At 41.2% G+C, this 20,233-nt stretch overlaps 1 protein-coding gene across 4 annotated transcripts in view; it reads right to left on the reverse strand.

Annotated features, from left to right (window-relative positions):
* Positions 1-3,548: 3,548 nt before the first annotated feature.
* Positions 3,549-20,233, reverse strand: part of LOC140269880 (AT-rich interactive domain-containing protein 1B-like) — a 166,003-nt gene continuing 149,318 nt past the window's right edge. For 3 of the 4 annotated variants that reach the window (XM_072364891.1, XM_072364892.1, XM_072364889.1), the window contains 11 exons: positions 17,968-18,150; positions 17,224-17,439; positions 16,646-16,865; positions 12,725-12,866; positions 10,667-10,836; positions 9,760-9,892; positions 9,511-9,630; positions 9,305-9,380; positions 7,372-8,107; positions 6,968-7,098; positions 3,549-6,702 (listed from right to left, as the gene is read on the reverse strand). In XM_072364891.1, the coding sequence (XP_072220992.1) occupies positions 4,891-6,702; positions 6,968-7,098; positions 7,372-8,107; positions 9,305-9,380; positions 9,511-9,630; positions 9,760-9,892; positions 10,667-10,836; positions 12,725-12,866; positions 16,646-16,865; positions 17,224-17,439; positions 17,968-18,150 (3,939 nt within the window). In that variant the 3' untranslated portion in view covers positions 3,549-4,890. The remainder of the gene's footprint in view (positions 6,703-6,967; positions 7,099-7,371; positions 8,108-9,304; positions 9,381-9,510; positions 9,631-9,759; positions 9,893-10,666; positions 10,837-12,724; positions 12,867-16,645; positions 16,866-17,223; positions 17,440-17,967; positions 18,151-20,233) is intronic. The other variant, XM_072364890.1, reaches the window with a different exon arrangement.

Below are 20,233 nucleotides of genomic sequence, written 5' to 3' on the forward strand. Positions count from 1 at the left end.
ACATTTACTGACAGTAAATCATTCAATAAATGGAGACACTGTCTGTCAAATGAACCCTTTCTATTGAAAACAAATGTGCAGCATGGCTGCCACACAGCTCGTGCCCTGCTTGACTGCCAACTCAAGTTCACCAGTGAAGCAATTTCCTGTTCAGCTCCAATGGTGCTGATGATTGTATCATCAGCCTACAGTTTCTCTGTCATCTGTCCTCTTCTTAGCACCTACACATGCACAGACACACATGCACACCTACTCATATTGCTCTGAAGTCACCCAGGCGATTTGGCTCATTCACTCCCACAGTCGGGCAATTTTCCTCTCTCTACAAAGAAGTTTGGCTCCTTTTCATTCAACACAAGGCTAAATTGTCAAGAATCTACCGCATGCAAAGAGAGAAAACATGTATTCTCACTCTACTTTAATCTTCTTCCGTTTGTTGTGTGAAAGTTGGATTTGTATTCAGGCACGTTGAACTTGTTTATCGGATGAGTCACACATAAGAAACAACATTAATTCATACATAAAGGTAGCCAACAGTCTCTCAGGAAGTGGACATGTTGTACATCTGTACGAAGAACCCAGCGTGTAGCTGCCTCTACTGAACAGGTGTGGAACATGTAACTCCTAGTATGTTATGTTTCCATCCATCCATCCATCCATCCATTGTCTATACCCGCTTAATCCGTCAGTCGGGTCGCGGGGGGGCTGGAGCCTATACCAGCGGTCACTGGGCGAGACGTAGGGTGTTATGTTTTCAATTGTTGATAATGGTCTACAAGCCCCCCAGACAGATTCCTGTGTAGTGGGCTCATTTAGCAGCATGATGACATATGGTTAAAGCTGTGTTTGCGTAGGAAAATATGTGAATATGATAGGTCCTTTGAGTCCGAGTACAACATCAATCACATCATTTTAGTCCTCTTCCAGCCAGTATCGTTTCTTTAAAGCTGGGCCGGATGACAGAGCGTAGGGAAATCAAGAGGCTAATATACACCCAGATGAACTCATAGTTCGAATCACTGCTAAAACACTGAAAAGACTAGCTCAGTCTCTTTTGTATTCATTCAATCCTCATTCATCTTCCTACTTTAGCAACGAGAGGCAGCACGGCAGAGTAACCGAGGCCAGTTGTAGCCAATGATGGACCCATCCTCCTCACTGTCGCCACAACCATCCTGTCAGAGCTCGATGACTCAGCTTTTTAGAGGGAATGGGAGTGTGGGAGGTTTTCTCCTGCGGTTGGCTGCCCACACGAAACTCACCCTCCATCACCTAAAAAGTCCTGCAACTCATTTTCACATCAAACTTTAAATGATAGAATATACTTTACAATTGTTCAGACATGTTACGGCAACTCAGCTATAGTTAGGATGCCAAGGGAGATTTCCAAAAGCACATCTGTCATTTTATTCTTCACAGAGCTGCTTTTAGTTAGAAATCAATCAAACTGTTAACCACCTCTCAAGCATGCTGTGACTTGTTTGAAGGTGACAGTAAAATTTTGTTAAGAGGACGATGAGTGATTTTGTATTTCCACGATTTCTGCAGCCAAGTGACCCAGCTAACAATCATGGTTTACAGTTCAGCCAGTGATCAGACAGCTTATTGCCTGTGTTGTCAACCACTGGAATGCTATCATGAAAGGCAGTTTAAAACAGGGTTGGATATGATGCATGCATTTCGCCTCGCATCAGGAGGGAATGAGATAGACTTTCCAAGTTGAGGAAGCAACAATTCCTAAAAAAAAGAGTCTGTTTATTAAAAAAATGTTTTAAAAAAATGATTTAGTCTGATACTGAAGTATAAGTGAGTCGATAAGACCAATTTTTCTAAAAGCAGCATTTGCATAGCTTCAATAAAAGATAAATCTTTGAGCCTTCATGGGCAAGCAGCCATCTGCAATAAGAAACATTCTAATAATTATAATAAACTATAGATTGGATATTTAATCATAAGAAAAATGTCAAAATATAATATAAAAAAATGTGCCAAACATTTATGATAATAGCATTACTTTTGATTTGATACTGAGAAATCTAACACGGGACTAGTTGCTGTCCTTCTCGAGTTGTACATGAAGCTGCCGTTGTAATTGTCAAATACAAAGTGGGGTTTTCAATCAAAACTAAGTAAAAAAAGATGGATTTATATATTGAACATGTTCCTTTGTACACAGACATGGATGAATCAGGACTGCAGATGATAAGAGAGTGGCAGAAACAATAAGACACCAAAGCCAAAATCTGTGCATTTAGCATGAAACGCTGTAAATAAATGCAGGAGAAACACAAAACAAGATTAACAGTAACAAAAATATCTTCTGTTTTGTTAAATCAAGGTCCTTATTCTCACGAGCAGAAACTATCTAAAAAGGAGAAGGTTCCATGTTATTTTCTAGAATAAGGCTATCATGGTTGATGCAGTCTTTGTTTGACAAGAATTAGCAGCCAAGTAGCCCTCAGATTTTCCTTGTGTTGCATTTTTTTTCTTTTACTTATCTACTCATACTTAAGTCCTCCTTTGGGATGGCACTGGATGAATGTTATGTTCACTTTACTTGGATTGTTGCAAAAAGGATACCAACTGTTTTATGTTGGGCTGCATGAGAACAGCAATAAAAATGATGCAGCTGTGACCGAGACAGCAGCATGAAAACATCATCCCAAGTGATCAGTAAATGGGTTTGGCCAAATGAGTTAGCATTTCATTTGAAATCTGCCAACTTCATCTCCAAAGAACTGGAGAAGAGCCTGCCTAAACAGGAGGAAGAAAGAGTACTGCTCTTCTTTGCCATTGTTGGTCTCCAAAAAGTGTAATCAGAAATGATGCATCTACCTTACACAAAGTTCAGTTCATTAACAGAAAGGATCAACATTCAGGTGATGTCCAGTTAGTTTGCAGTCAATAAAACAAAGTCACCCAAAATGCAGCAGAACATCTTCCTTGGCTTGAAATGATCAGTGTGCTAAATTTGTGAGACGGAACGTATTAAAACAATAACATTTATGCAAATCAGGACAGCAAGAAACAAACTGTTACCATGGAGACCGCAGAATTTCATCGCTGTAAAAATCTCTAACGGTGCAATAAATGCCTTCAAGGTTTCCTTTCACTAATGAGTGTGAGAAACTCTCAAACATGACCCAGTTTCACATTGTAGCTGAAAAGGAGTAATGCCAGGTTTTGCAATGCATCACACACGAAGAGTTCCTCCTTAAATCAGCGAGAGAATAAGCTATCAGTCAAACAACCTCTATTTCATGTTCCCAGACAGGACTTATTACCATGCTCTTTAAATGACTGAAATCCTTCATCAAATGTGTTCTCTTTGAGGGTAACTTCTAGACGTAACATTTTCAAAGGGCATTATAGACCTCTGGGTTGTCATACTCGAACAAAACAATCTGTCTCACAGAACACAATCGGTTTGTCTTGTCACGCATCCTCATGACTCTTACATTTCAGTCCAATAACACTTTGAGGCCGGAAAAGCCAGTCCTTGTTCTGATGAAACTGTCATCAATGAAATCAACAAAAGACAGCCCAGGTAAGCAGTTGATGTTTGTTTTATTGGCCTAAGATTGTCTGGACATAATGCAACGTCTCCAGTGTTTAACGATGTTCATCGTACATTTATTTGTGACATGTGCAGCACAGAGTATAAATGTGTATACGGAATAAAAGACACGGAGTCATACGAAAAAAGGCAAATTTTACATTGAGCTTTCAGAACAGGTTCTTTTCACATATTTCTTTTAGCGTGTTATGCAAATTCAAAAATATGTCCATTGACATGAATGGAGGACAGTAACAAACAGAAATATTTTCAGTTTTCTCATGTAACCTTATTCATCCTCTCACCCTGGCACTTCCACATTTGATTACCAAAGCGATTGTTTTCTCAGCTATTATACAATGCATACAGGAATTTTTACATTGAAACATCAGGTACATCTGCCATGTTCAAATATTTGACCCCATTAACAAAATATGTATAATAACAATACCAAATTTTACCAACAATAAAAGCATTTCTTATAATAATCAGAACGCCCCATCTCCTGCTATGCTTGATAGGGACTGAAAGAATCATGTGCGTCCATTGCACAAAAGTTTATATACACAGTGATGAAAAAATACAGACATAACATAAATGTTCTGGAAACACAAAGTCTGTTTGTGAGAGTCATTGAGGCTATGATTCATAAACTTCTTTTGATGCGCTTGTTTTTTGTTGATTGGCTGGTACAATGCTGCCTCCTTGTGGCCTGAAGCACACACTGCAGGTGTCTGAAAATTCACATCCTCCTGTTTTCAAAAGGGACTACTTGCTCTGGTCCTATTGCACAATTTATCTTCCAGCGACGAGACATATACATTTCAATTTAAAAAGTCAGTGTTCTTTTTCTTCTTTTTCTTCCTTTTTTTTTGACCCTCCCACAAATGTTGGCAAAAAAACTTCAAAGTACTGTACAGTGTCACATTTTAAATAAATACTCTCCATTAACAAAATGTTGATGAGCATATTGGCATTTATAAAACTGAAAAACATCTCATTGACTCAAAAGGAACCACGCAATTCAGCACCAAAATCTGGTGGCAGCTTTGGCTGAAAAAGTAAACAAACAATAACAAAAACAAACAAAATATCAAACAAAACAATCCAACACCAGCAGGTATTAAATATTTATATTAAAATGAGCTTTCAAATCTCAAACCCATTTTTTTTAACAGGGTCCAGACGCTATACATATATAGATATTTTGTTTATGTGGATATTTCTTTTAAAAAAACACAAACATTTTCTGTCATTTTGATAAATAAAAATAGAAAGTAAAAGATATCTTGTTAGCCTCAGTGTCTGCCGTGCCAGTCCTGCCTCTCCTCCTGTCATAATTTCCCTAAGTGAAACAGAACTTGGCAAATGATGGCAACAACTCCCGCGTTGAGCACCGAGGAAATGGAGATGTCTAATAATCTGCTTTCATACAGTACAAATTCTGTCTTGTTCTCCTCCACTTTAGCCATAGCCAACAGGCCTTTGGCTGCTCTGCACATCATATTTATACTCGGTGGATCCATAGGAGGGTGTCCCATGTGCAGCAAGCTGTGAGGGTTTTGCTGGTACTGTGCCATGGTGACACCATCTTCCAAGAAGCCTACCAAATTAGCCACACTGCCCTTTTGCATGGCGATGGCTCGTGCTGCTGTGGGGTCTCCCTGGGCCAGGTTGGAGAGGACAGCCACTGCCATTTCTCTGTACACCTGCGCCTTCCTCTGACCCACATAGCGCACCAAGACCGTGAAGAGTTTCTCCTGTCTGCTGAAAGGCGGCGTGGCCAGCAGGAGGTCCACGTTGCCGTCCTGGATACTCAGCTTGCAGAGGCACTCCAACACCAGCCTCTGTGGAGTGAGCTGGGAGTGGGGTGCGGCTGAAGGAAAGGGGTCCTGGGCTTCGGCCGATGGGCAAACCATCCAGTGGAGAAGGCCATCCAGGATGGGGAGGCAGATAGTGTCTGGGTAGGGGGAGAGATCCAAGTGGCCTGCGATGTTTGCAAGCGTGACCATGGCATTCTCTCTGAGCAGACTCAGACACTCCCACCACCACTCCTCTTTTCTACTCGACAGCCCCCGTTCCTGCTGCTCGTCTCTCTGGTAGCTCGGGGATGACCGGTTCCGCTCCGGGTGCAGGTGGTGCAGCAGGAGCAGCCTGCCCAGAAGAAGAACCAGAGCAGCGTGGCGTGACATGTCCAAATCGTTTCCAGGGATAAAGGACAAACTGCGGACGATGTTGGACACGCAGAGGCACCGCTTGGACAGTGAGTCCTGCCAGGCAGAGGTTGTGCAGAGTGGAGCCTCGTCCAAGCAGTGGGGCTCGTCCTCCAGCAGGGTGATGTGGTCCCTTTTCCCATCCGGATGCACCCTGAAGGGGTACGATGGCAGGGAGCGTGCAGGGTGCGCATAGGAGAGGGCGTCAACCCTGGCACACAAAACATCATCAATAGTTGCAGTGATATGTTTCAAGGGCTGCTCATTTTTGTCATCTGCCTTCCTTTCCTGTTTGTTGTCGTTCATTTTGTTTTCATCTGCCCTGGGAGGGGGTTCGTGCCGTGTTTCAAAGTGTGTTTGAATGTGTGCGGTGGAGTCGCCTCCACCTGCCTGCCAGTGCAGCAGCCCACTAGCAAACTCAGTGACATAACCTAAGTGCTCGGTCATGTCTTCAATCAGCTCCTCTTTGTGCACAATCCTGATGGGGAGTTTATCATATTTGCTGGCTTGTTTGGGCTTAGGTTCTAAATCTGCAGGTGGCTTATCTACACACTCCTTTTTACTTTCTTTCCCCCCCTCTACCGCCCCTTCTTTTCTTTCTTTTTCTTCTTCACTGTTGTCTTTTTTCATGTTCACATCTGAATCCTCCTTCTCCTTGTGCTCCTCTCCTGGCTCTACAGTGACAGGTGGAGATTCCTCCTTGGTGTCTCCTGTTTGATCCATCTGAGTCTCTGCTGCCAGGGAAGATTCAGGTCCAGTTAATGCAGTAGAGTTTGTTTCCTGGTCTGGGGTGAGCCCTTCTTCGTGGGTAGAATCAGGATCATCAAGGCTTTTCAGAGCCATAGTCCCCACCTCAAATTCTTCCAAGATGCCAAAGATCTCAATCAGGCAGCGGCGGAAGTACTCCACAATGAGCTCAAGGAATCCAGGCAACTGGTCAAACAAAGGTAAAATATAATCAGCACCACCTTTTTGAGAAAAAAAACACCCCAAACATTTGTTGTTATGTAATTCCCAATAGTGAATGTAAACCAAGAATAACAACACGACAGGATATGTAAAAATTCCAGTTACTTGTTATGATATCCCAAATCTGACAGATAAAAGTCATAATGACATAATTGTTCTGATCTAGATTTGGTAGGCTTTATCTGCTTTATCAGACATTGGTGAGATTGAGAGATCAGACTGATTTTACCTGGGACAGGTTAAAGGAAGCCACAGTGTTGTCGTCATACAGCAGGATGTTGATGGTGTCTAAAGCCCACGTGCTCTCAGCCAGCAGGCCAGACTTCAGAGACATCATCACGCGCCAGGCCTCAGGCGTTCCTTGGGATGAAACAGTGGGAAGTTTGTTAAAAAAACAGTGATCAGATAAACTCATAAAAGGGACACTTAACAAAGTTGATAATTTCTTTCATAAAATTGACTTCATGTTGGTTGGTGCTATCTGGAAAACAGTTAACATGGTGCTCATTTATGTGATAAAATATTTCCAAGCTTAAGCTTGCCAGCTAAATGCACAACTAGATTTTAACAATATGCAATGCATCTTAATTCTCAATTAATTAATACAATTAGTAAAGTGATGGTCTATCGTACCACTGTCCTTGGAGGTGAGCTTGCGTCGAGGCTTAAGAATCGGCATGATGGCTTCCACCGACCCCGGTGGGTAATTAAGGTCCCTCCTCAGGTTAGGAGGAAACTGACCAATGGGTCCACTGCTCTGTGAGCCCATCATGGCCATCCCAGGCTTAGGCATCTTCATAGGTGACATGAACGGTATTTTGCTGGGGGACATTCGAGAGTCCATGGAGCGCTGGAAGGCCCCTGGGCTGGGTGCTCTGGGCAGATGGTTGGCCATGGATGGGGAGTTGGAATATGATGATGGCTGGCGTGAAGACATAGGTGGGATTCCACCTAATGATGACAGATAGGGAGACTGGCGGTGCCACTGCTCCTGTCCGGGCCGACCGTCCATGTCATCTCTGCAAATAGAGCCATATGGGGGCATTTGTGACGGCGGCCCCTGTCTGTTGGGGTAGGGATAGCCGAGATCTGTTCTTGAAGGCCACATGTTGGGCCCATCAGCAGTGTGATTAGGGGTGGGACCACCCATCATACTGTGCTGGCTTTGGCCAGAAGGAGCCATACGGTCGCGGTGGTAGGGATAGGGGAACTGTCCCTGGATCGGTCTATGTTCAGGGCCCGAGTACCCACCTCCATAATGGTTATATATGTCCGATTGCTGGTTGGTGTACTGCATGGCGTACATGTCGCTCTCATGTCTTTTGGGGGGAGGGCCATACATTCCATCCATTGGCCGTTTGTAGCCCTGCTGGGACAAAGCATTACTTTTAGCATGTCGCAGTACTTTACATTTACCCAAGAGGTAAACTTTACAGTCTTTTCTTGTTGTGTTTCTTCCTTCTCCTACTGTACCACGACATCTCGACAGCAATATTGGTATTTCTAACTTCACTATATTTATCTGATAGCTGTGGTTACTACTGACTTTGCAAATTAGGACTGTATCTATAATGCATAAGAAAAACTTTTTAAAAACAACGATTTATATATCGACTTAACATCCCCATCCACCAATATTCAGCTTGTTGACAGCAATCAACCTATTGGCAAAAAGGATTACATAAACCGATGGCAGCACCAGATGCTTATCTGAAGTTGCATTGACTTTGTCCTGAAACTGACAGGACGAGCCTGCAGCTGCAGGTTCAGAAAGCGTCCAATAGGTGGCAGCCTTATTCAATAACAGGCAATTTATTTGTCACATGAACGTTTGTGTTTGGTCAATCAAGTACTGAAAAGGATTTTTCTGATGTGAAAGGTTACAATAAAGGTTGGTTAATACCTTTGTCTGAAAGGATTTGTGCATGTTCAAAGATAGTAAGGGCTGAGACACTGTTCAGTTATTTTTTTATGATGTATGTTATATTGTTTCATTGATTATAAAGGAAGAAAAAAATGGCAAAACAACCGGTATTGGCCATATTACTTTTTCTAACATTGGTTTCAGCCCACAATCATCCCTAACAATTGAAACATTAGTCAGCTAACAGGAAAATTTTAGCTATTTTAATAGAACGTTACAGCGCACGCATTTTGATTTCTCACCATCCATGACATTTTTATAGAGCAAACAATTAATCTAAGGAGAATGTCACCGGCTCATTTTTGTCATGAAATAATACATTCTCTCACTGTTAACATTTGAAATGATTTCTGTATTTTACTGTAAAATACATTATTGATATCTATGATTTGCAAATGAATTCTTTTTGTTTTTATTTACATTTTACTCAGCACAACATTTTTGGAGTCAAGGTTGTATGATCTTTTGGATGAACTCTGAGATTTGCCTTAATAGTGTAACGTCTTGCTGAAAATGTCTTATGCAAGGTTCAGTCAATACAACATAACAGGTTAAGAGGCTTGAAAACAGATGATTTATAAGATTTCCATCTTGAAGCTGAGGTTAACAGCACTGAGTACAAACAGATGAGCTGCTTCTCACCTGTTGCTGTGGGTACATCCCAGATGGATGCATCCCATATGGCATGCTGGGATACTGCTGACTATAGCCCTCATGTCTGAAATAAAGAAAAGAAAGCAGAAAGGGGGCATGACTCACAGACTGGCTGCCAGCAGACCCTCATTGAGACGGATTCTATTTTAGACTTTTTCGCAAACACACACACATGCACATGTGAGAGTGCTGACCTCTGCTGAGAAGGGTATCTGCTGGGGGAGTACATGCTGCCTTCACTGTTGGAAGGACCCAAGTTGTTTTGACTCCCAGGGGGGCCCATGGTCCCCTCCATCCCCATCATATGGTCTGGTCTGGAGATTAAACAGGACAGTGCTCTTCATGCTTCACTGACATGACTTATTTCATACACTCATTGGTCAATACTAAGTAGAGATGACAAATTATTTAATATTCATCACTATCTCTAAGTGTTTTCATACCTCCGGTCGTAACCTGGCCCATATGGATACTGTGACCTTTGGTTCATGCTCAGGGAAGATGGGGGCCGACCATACATATCCTGCATGTTAGCACTGGGCATCTGGCTTGGTATATAGGGATCAGCTCCTGCCACTGTGGAACAGGAAAGCAAAAACGCTGAATGCATCTCAAAATACCACATACTAGTGTGGAAAATAATACACAGTCTTAAATGTGCCCTTTATTATCAGAATACCAGCAGGTGGCAGCATTCCTCTATGAATATTCACCACTCTCTGTGATTAGACCTATTGTTTGAGGATGTTAGTGTTATTATGCAGCAACCATCCACCATATTATTCATTCAGACTCCATTCTCTAAAGTCATCAGAGGAACCGCCATTCTTTTCAAAACTACTGTTTGTACTGAAAACTAAACTGCATGACTTGGTCGAAACAGGTGCGTCTCAGCGGGGTGGAAAGGATGAAAGATTGAAAACAAGGAGGATGAAAAGGATGAGCGATGTAAGGATGAGACAAAGGCTAAGCTACAAGAAGATGAGATGGGCTGGTGTGTGTTTGATAAAGGGATGTGTGGTGTAACAAACAGTTCTCATCTCCTTTCATGGTTCTAGTGGTAAAAAAACACACATCTGTTCCAATCTGGGACGACATGGTGACTTGACAGTGAATTAGACCAATGAGACCGATGACAGAAAAATGGCTTTTTGAGAAAGAGCCAAATTTATATCTTGATTCATGCAAGTTTGTTGAATAGAAAATAACAGATGTTTAAAATGTTTTCTCATTGTGTCTTGCTCAAAAAACCTAATGTATGTCGCAAAGAAAAAAAAATCTGAAATTGGGAAAACAAGTTTACAAATGGACTTTTTGGTGGAGAGGTGTCACAGCAGGTGCCTCACTCACTTTTTCTCATCCCGGCAAAGGGGTCCTTGGCCTCGTACTGCATCCTCATCATCATGTCAGGCACGCCGAGGCCCTGCTGGTAGGAAGCTGAGGGGGGGAGGGGGGTAGCCCGCTTCTGAAAGGCTGGGTCGCTCACCTCTGAGAAGGGGTCCTGTATGCTCACGCTGCTCCTGGACAAACGAGGAAAAGAAGAGGAAGTAGTGTGAGGGAGGTGCACACCATGGACTAAACATACTGAAATCATGGGTGTAATGTTATGGGTGGGATTTATATTTTGAATATTTTGCTTTTACTTTTGGGGAAAAGAACAATTTTATGTTGTGATTTTAGTGTTTGAATAATTCATCTTGATATGAAATACAAAGATGCTGGAGTAGTAGTAAAATCTAATGACTGCTGGGTAGTTAAATTCACAACAAACAATAGATTACAATCTGCACTTGCAAAACCTTGATCTTAAAAGTAACTGCAAAGAGGTAAAAAAATGCAACACCAGATGAGTCAATAAACACTATTAATGCCAGGAATTAATGAGTTACTGTTAAAACCTTAAATAAATGTACATTGTACTCTCCTGCAGTATTCTTTCAAGCTACCAAGTAGGAAGACAAATCCTGTGGTTGTGGAAAAGGTGTTACTCTGTTTCAGAAGGGTCAAATCATTGCTCTGCATCAAACAACTAGGGTGATAGCTGAAACTACTAAAACTGGTTAATAACTGCCCAACTGTCCAGTCATTAAAACCTGGAAGGATAGTGGTGAACCATCATCTTTGAGGAAGAAATGTGTAATCGGAAGAAACTGTTGCATGATTGTGATTGGAGACAATTTAGACTTTTTACTTTGTTGTTTTCAAATCGAAGAAAATCAACAGTAGAGCTCACAGCAATGTTTAATAGTGACAGTGAGAACCTTTTAACTCATACAATGTGAAGTCAGCTAAAGGTACTGGGACTAAAACGCTGAGACAGCCTTAAGAAAACCACCTCTCAGTGAGGCTGGATGAAAAAAGACTTGCTACAGATCTTAAAGACTGAACTCTGGAGCAATGGAAAAAGGTCATGTAGTCTGATGAGTCCTAGTTTAAGTTGTTCAGAGAGATGGTGGCATCACAGCAAGAAGAGTGGCGGATAAAGTGCTGCACCCATCATGCAGCGTCATTTTCACCCATGGATTGGCCACCACAGAGTCCAGACCATGACCCCACTGAGGATATTTGGGATGTGCAGGAGAATACTTTACGCAGCATCCGACTTCGCCATCATAAATACAAGATATTGGTGACATAGTCACATAGTGTGAAACATTTTGGCCAAGTAGTGAATAAATGTGTATTAATTTACTAATTTCTTACATGCATCAGCAAAATGAAAAAACATGCATCTTAAAATAGAGTAGAGTAAAAGTACAAAGCAAAACGAAACAGAAATTCTCCCAATACTTAACTAAATTTAACTAAATACTATACTTAGTTGTGGTTTGCAAGTGTCTTACCAACGCTGATACTCCAAATATACTCCAAATATGGCATTGCAGTGGTTAAACTACACTTGTTAGACATGAATATTACTTCTCACATTATATCACAAAGAAAGCAAACAAAGGGCTTTTACTCCCCTGCCAGGCTCTGCAAACACAGCTGTCATGGTTTATAATTAAAATCAGCGGAGATGAAGGAGGAAGACGAGGAAGAAGTTTAAAAAAAAAAGAAAAGAAAAAAACCCAGAAAATCCCGCTTATCTGAATTCACCTAAACATAGACATCCTTACAAAAAGATCTTTGCCTTTAAGCTTTTTTAATTTTGCTTCACTAAACTATAGTTGTCTTTTTTAATGAAATGTTTAATATTTTATGTTTATACATCTATTCACTAAATTTTTCTTTACACTATTCGTATTGAGTGACACTGTTATTTACACAGAGACGACTTGTTTTTAAAAAAAAACTAATGCCAGCTAATGAAGTGACAATAATGCTTAAGTGGCTGAATTGGTAGAGGAAGTGACAGTTAACAGTAGTACCAGTAAAGCAGCAGAATCAGAAGTGTCTGTGTGGTACCTGTTGGGAGGCAGTGGTGTGACCTGTCCCAGTGGGGTGGTGGCAGGTGTGGGAGGTTTCAGGTCGCCCGCTGCTTCTGCTGTAGAGCTGCTGCCAGACGACTGGGGTGTCTGTGGGCCTTGGAGAGAGCCGCCTGAATTAGCTGCGAGAGAGAAGAGGTGTTATGCCTAAATCTGGATGAGTCACTGACTTTTCGCTAAAGTGTTACACATTCAAACCGTAGGGCTCCCCAACATCCTCTGCTGTGATGTTGAAGCTGGTTTGAGTTAGGGAGGCCAAAGTAGGATTTCACCACAGTGAGGTGCTGTATTTGGGAGATAACCATGGGCTTAAGTCCAAAGCACTCACAGTGATGCCCAACATGAGAACTGAGCCCGAGCAAACACAAAACACGAGGGCAGAGAAAATGTGAACAGAGGGACGGTTGAAGAAGGGCCAGTGGAGGAAGAGGAGGAAGAAGGAGAGGGAACAGTGGGGAGTAGGGAAGTATTTCTCTCAGAGGAAATTGCCCACGCAGCTCTTAATTTGGAAGCTGTTTGAAGATGGTTTAGCTGGCTTTTTTTCTTCTTTTTTTTTTGGTATGCCATAGACTTGATGAGAAGTTCATGCAGTGGGCTAATCATGAGGGCACATGTAAGAAAATTTGTGTGCACATGCACAAAGAGGGTGAAATCAAAAGATGCACAAGTTGATATTCCAGAAAACGTGGCCTAAAAATGAGTGAAGAGCTTGGAAAGGCTTGTGCTGTCAAAAGCCTCCCAGAGAAAAAACAAACAAACAATAAAAAAACGTTTGTTGAAATTGTGAATCTGTCTGGGGTTGAAACTGGGTTAGCGTGCTCTTTTGTTATGACACCATGTTTCTGGGTGTTTCTCAGTTCACATGACTGGGAAATTATAGGAGTGGAGAGATACAAGAGCCTTGCATACAAAGAACACCCAACCAGATTAAACCAAGGGAAATAAATTCCCAGAATGAATGAGAAATGTGGACTGTTCCAGCTAAAAGATGACAAAGACAGTGAGAGAATATGAAAGTATCCTAATGAGCATTTAGCGTGAGAAGCTTTTCCCTGAGAGAGCCTCAGCGGCCTTTTTCCCTACACCACACATTTCCTCAGAAAAAAGCCCCCGTAAGACTTAAGCTTTAAAAATTCATGTTAATTCTGAATTATTCAATGATACCCCCTGCCTCTACATCACAGGAGACAGAGAGAAAGAAAGAGAGACAGACAGGAGTAGATGGTGTACCATGATGATGAGCAGAGGTGGAGAGAGGGCAAAGACGGTTCAGTGAGCCTTAGGGATTTTTCACATCCTGGGATATCCCAACGTCAGACCAAATGAATATGCACACGTAGAGAAGTGCAAACAACAGCGAGGTTAGCCAAGGTTAAAAAGCTTGCTATTCTTCAAGAGCTGGCTGGAAGTCAGACAGATCTGTAACACTGAGTGGAGGTATGAAGGTGGAGAGGAGCGTGAACTTAAGTGCCCTCTGCTCCACATTTCGAAGGAGAAAAAAAAATGCCAGAGGAGGGGGAAAAATGTGTGTGCGAGTAATAGGCGTGAGGCTGACGTTTGATGTGTGTGCACATGGAAGCCTGCATGTGTGTCAGCGGGTGACATAATCCAGAGTGGTGGTAGTGGTTAAAAAGGGGGGGGGTGGGGGCAGTCAGCCGAGCTGGTTTTGTGAATGAAAGGTGACGGCGAGGTCGGGTTTGTTTACGTTCTACATTCCAGTCCTCATTAATCACTCTGCACTCCCCACCAACAGCACCACATAAACACACACACTCTTCCTGCCCGCCACCCCCATTGGCCCGCTGGACAGGCTCCCTCAGTGACATCATTAGGTTGTCAGTCTATATATAGGCTGGCAGGGTGTCAGGAGGGCAGTTTGCAGTTTTTGCAGGGAGAAGATCAACATAGAGGTACAAAAAGGAACTGGATCAGATTTTTTTCTCGAGCTTGTGAACTTGTGTTGCTGACTTTTCTTAATCAAATTTTCTCCTAAAATTTTACAACTGGAATATGTAAGTATGGTAACAAAGAAAAAACAAAGCTTAAATATGTCTATTAAAATAATCCATCAAAAGTAATGATGTAAATGCAGTCTCCCTTCTTGTTATAAATACTATTTAAGCATTAGATATTGGACAAAGACAAAAAAGCAGATCCTTCATGTTGGTGAAGGATTCAGCCATGACAGTTATATTGTCACAGATCAGCGCAACTGAAGGAGAGCAACTGGAACACCTGACTTGCTTGACAGCTGCCGTCTTGCTCCTGTGATGCTTTAATATCATGTGACTTGAGGTTATTCTGCAGCGCCGGTGAAAGTCGAACGAAATGCATAATCACAGTGCATTACTTCAGGCCTTCAAGACCATGACAAATCAAATCAAGCTACAATATGTTGAATGTGTCTTAAGAGTGTCGGGTTCAGAGGCTGCCAATTTTTCAATTCCTTTAAGGACGAGACCTGCTGTGGTTTACACATATGCACGCTAAGACAAAGACGATCCGTAAAGTTGGTCTGTAAACCACACACAGCTTGCCTTCGGAAAAAAAAGATAATTGAGGTTCGTCTGATAGCTTGTATGAGTTGCATTTGTAGAAAACCTTGTAAAGACAGTTCTACTGGTCATATATGTTCAGCATATTTATGTTTTAATGTGTTTTGACTGCTAAAAAACCTGTAATTCAACTAAAACTAACAAGTTATTGATTATTTTGTACATTTAAACATTTAAGCTTCATGCATTAAAAATTAAAAACCGCAGAGTTCAGATACTGAGTTGAACAGCCAAAAAGCTGAAAAAAACAAAAAAACGAGCCCGATGGTGCAGGGCACATCGAAAAGACAAGAGCGACAGACATCCACCAAGTCTCCTGAGGGCTCATGATGGTTTTAGTGGCATAATCGAAAATATGTTGGTCATGGTGCTTGCATCAAGTGTTTAGCTTTAGCTGCATCATCCAAAAGGCAAACCAAACATGGCAAATGTTAACTTTTTCAACTGTCAGGATACAAACACTATCTGCGATAATGTATACTATGGTGGACATAGTTGTTGTGAAATCTAGCTGTCGAGCTCCCTTGGAATCAGTGAGAAGAGGCTGAAATAGGAATTATAGTGTTGAGAGACAGATTGAACATGAATTCATTTAAATGTGTTTATGTATATGTGGCCACAAGCACTTTATGTATGAGTAAGTGTAAATGCAAAAGAAGGCAGATGCTCTTTTCCATGCTGCAGAAAAAAAGCAATCTGCAGTATCTCAGGCAGGTGAAGAGCTCTGGTGTCCTATTTAAAAGTAAGGGTCACTTTTCTCATCTCCGCTGCAAATTAGAGAAGTGACCTTACCTCTCTTTTCGCACCAACTCGCTCTCACTTCATAATTGTGCTCAGGGACACATGGTGTGAACAGGTAACAAACAAACAAAAAGTGCCCTATGTGCTGTGGTAGTGCACCTGAACAATATAACTTAACCTTCTAACATGCTGTAATCAAATAAAGGCTAGTCTCCCGTTGGAGGTACAAGAGGTGATCAAATCACAATTCACCTCCATTAAACTACAAATAACCTCATCAAAACATTCATAATTTTCACTAATTTCTCTTGGGTTTTAAGTAGTCTTCGTACATCCAGGATGTAATCTTCTGCTATTTACATCTTAAATAGATTAATAAATATAATGCCATACCTACTAGCTCTGACAAAAATTAATCTGCAGATGTAACATTTTTACTAAGATTTCTGGCAGTCTCCCAGGATGGAAATGCAACACCTTTACTCACTGGGAGATTTTTGACACAGCTGCAAGGATCATAGATCAAATCTAGTTTGATCAACAGCACCTGTTGTTTGGCGGCTGACAGATGGGAGAGAGTGTATCACTCTGTTATCAGGATTTACCAGGTGAGGGCGGCTGGATCTTGACCTGCTTCCTGTTGTCCCCTCCAGCAGTGCTGCTGCCACTGTTGCTGTCTGCTGGAGGCTCCTCTCCCCTCTCCATCTTACACTCATAAGCAAACAGATACTGGATGTACTGCTTCTTCAGTGTGCTTGCAGAGCTGCTGGACGTCCCAACGTTCAGGGTGGAGGACAGCTCCCGCCACTTCTTGTTCTTGTTAACCTAGGTAGTTTAAAGGGAGTGTGAGAATCAAATAATGGGAAAACAAGTCACACTGATAACAATTACATTTCAGGTTCTTTTTGTTTGCTTATTTACTCTCTTTAAGAGGTAAAGTATCCTGGACAATGGTGGACAGCATGTGGGAATATTGCTTCTACACTCAGTCATATTTTAGAAAACAATGTTCCTCCAAGGTTTAAAGTGATTCATTCAGATTTTTTTAAGTTTGAGGGATAAATGGAGGACCACATGTGAGCCAGGAGTTCTCCACAAAACACTCTCATAAAGTCTGTTATATATCTTTTATCTCCTACATTATCCCATCACCCCAATTTTAATCCTGTTTCCTATGTGTTACCATGGCGAGGCCTCCTATCTCCCGAACAGCCATATAGAGCTTCCAGAGGTCCAGTGGCTTCTTGCCTACAGCTGGGAGTTGAGCAACAGGTGTGCCCCGGTCCTCCATGAAGGTCAGATATCGCTCCACCCAAGCTCGTCTCTCTGGCTCTGCACCCAGCTCATACAGTCGTGTGATTCGCTCACCACTGAGGGAGGAGGAGTTGGGGTTGACTTTCTGGTGAAGGACGAAGACAGAAAATAAGAAGAGCAGAAACACATTCTTCTTAAAATGGGACTTAAAATGGGACTTAGTGTTTGAGTGAGATTTTATACAATACATACATTTATTATATACAATATATTGCATTACATTGTTGTTGCTGTGCTCATAATAAAACTGTATGCTATTATGTATATATGCACAATAACGCTGTTTGGACATATGATTTAAACAAATTTACAGGCTAATATGGTTAATTCATACAAAATATATTCCATTAGACCATATAAAGTGTTCTGTATATTTTCCTGTTGCTGTTTTCCGACACAAAACCTGCTCACCCAGTCATCATTAAAGATTCATCCCTTATTTACACATTCTGGAGTGGTCCCTTTGTGGCTGAATGACCAAGCAAAAATAAACACCTCTTGAGAGCAAATGGAAAACCATTTAAGTGGCTTGTTTTGATATTTGCATCTAAATATTGTACACAGAAACATTATTAGTAATTTCTGTCAAACAAACATGGTTTCTAGTTCTTACCGGACTGGAGGGGGACTTGAGAGGCCAAGGAGGGCTGCTGATGCTGTCGCTGTCGTCACCGTGGTAGGAGGACAGGCTGGCAGGGCTGGGGGAGAGTGGGGAGGGCACAGGCAGTGTACCGCCTGGAGTGGCTGGCTGGGACACACTGCTGCTGTTATTGTTCATGTAGCTGTCCTGAAGCGGCTGGAGAGAGATAAATAACATTTCAGGGGAAATATTGTCCTTTTTTTACTCCACTGCACCAATTGACTGGGTTACATTTCAGATTGAGTCTAAAAAAATAAAACCAGCTTATGAAACATGTTCTGTGTTCTATTGTGAACTTATCAAATGTACAGAATGCTATAATTCACAAATTATTCAAACCAAATGCTGAAATTAAAACCGGGAAAAAAAAGAAAAAAATTTGATGCAACACATTTATAGTAAAAAAACTAAGAGCAGAGATTTAAGAATTCCTTAACCTAAAAATGCAAAGGAGTGCAATTTACCATGCAAAGAAAAAGGCTTAATAAAGATGATACAGAAACTCAACCACCTTTTCTGGCCCATCCGAACCCTGCATCTGTGATGGTATAGAGCTGCGGAACTTGTATATGTGTGAAAGCACCACTGAAGCTGAATGATGTACACAGATTTTTGAGTAACATATGCTGCCATCTAGTAGTGTTTTTTTTCAAAGAAAAGTAAAACAATATCAAAGCACTTTCTGCACAGTCTACAACAGAATAGCTCCATTTGAAAAGGAGTCTGAGTACTAAAGTGGCGTGCTTGTCCTCCAGACCTGTCACCAAAAGAAAACATTTGAGACGAGGGCCTTAACTATTGAGAAGCTGATATTCCATATCAAGTAGGAATTAGAAACATCTTACTCTTAAAAATAAATGATTTGAACACAGTGGTGTTTTTTACTTCTAAAAAAAAACATTGTTGATGTCAAATTCAAAATGTTCAAAATGAGCATTCTCATAATTTCATATGTCTCCTTTGTACAGCTTCAACTTGATATAGGCTTTAACTGATATGCAAAACATAGCTTCCAGCTTTGTTTATATCTAGTCCTAACTTTTCAGAAAGTAGCAATATCAGTAATACGGATTAAAGAATGCAGAGTCGAGCCAAAAGCAGTCACCACCTGAATTAAACTTAGGAAATAGATGAACCTCCCACTGGAAAAGTACAGCAGTTATTAAAATGTATCATCTCACAAAAATTTATTTAACAATAAGTGCTGCAGTGAGGAGCTTCTCATTCCTTAAACAACCGTGCTGGAAGACTTATCCAGTGGTTGTGGAAAAAATGTTACGCTGTTTCTGATGGGTTAAAATTATTGGTCTGCTCCAGGCAAACAAAACATCTAAAGAGATTACTAGTATCAAACCTGGGTTAAGAACTGTCTGATGCATCATTAAAACCTTGAAGAATAAGAGTGAGCCATCATCTTTGAAAAAAAAAGAAGTGTTTGGAAGAAAATCTTGAATGATCGTGACTGGAGACCACTTACACGTTTGGTAAAATCAAATCGAGGAAAATCAATAGTAGAACTCACAGGACTGTTTAATAGCGAATCTATGGGCATTTCCAAAGGCAGAATGCAAACACAAGTTGAGGTAACTGGACTAAAACATCTGTTATTCCTTAAGAAAACCACTTTTCTGTTAGGCTAATTGAAAAAAAAAAGGCTTTACTTGGCTAGCGAGCACACAGATTGGACTCTGGAGCAATGGAAATAGGTTATGCAGTTTCAGAGTGATGGATGCATTCAGGTAAGGAGAGCAGTGGATGAAGTGCGCTGCATCCATCTTGCCTTGCTCCTACTGTACAAACGTGTTGGGGCAGATTTGTGATCTGGGGTTGCTTCAGTTGCTCAGGTCCAGATCCAGAAACATTAGGTGACCCCAAAAATGATTTTTTTCCTGATTAAAATGCCACACATGGATTGGCCACTACAGTTCAGACCTTAATCAGATTAAGAATCTTTGGACTCTCTCATCATCAATACAAGAACTCAGTGAAAACTCTTCCAACTCTGGGTGGAAGTGAATGTTGTGACACTGCATAAGCTTTATGAAATGATTTTATGATGAATGCGTGCCGTAATCAAAGCTAAACTTTCTACAACAAAACAGAGCGTGTGACTTTTCGTTTTGTTTTGGAAAAGCAGTGTATGATTTACAGTATAATGCTTTTCAAAGGTTACACAAAATGAATGTTACTGACATCAAAGCACATTTTTAAGTAATACTTTAAAAACTATTTTCTGGTA

Source organism: Leuresthes tenuis, unplaced genomic scaffold, assembly GCF_036924035.1.
Source record: "Leuresthes tenuis unplaced genomic scaffold, fLeuTen1.0.hap1 SCAF_15, whole genome shotgun sequence".
Taxonomy (NCBI): Eukaryota; Metazoa; Chordata; class Actinopteri; order Atheriniformes; family Atherinopsidae; genus Leuresthes; species Leuresthes tenuis.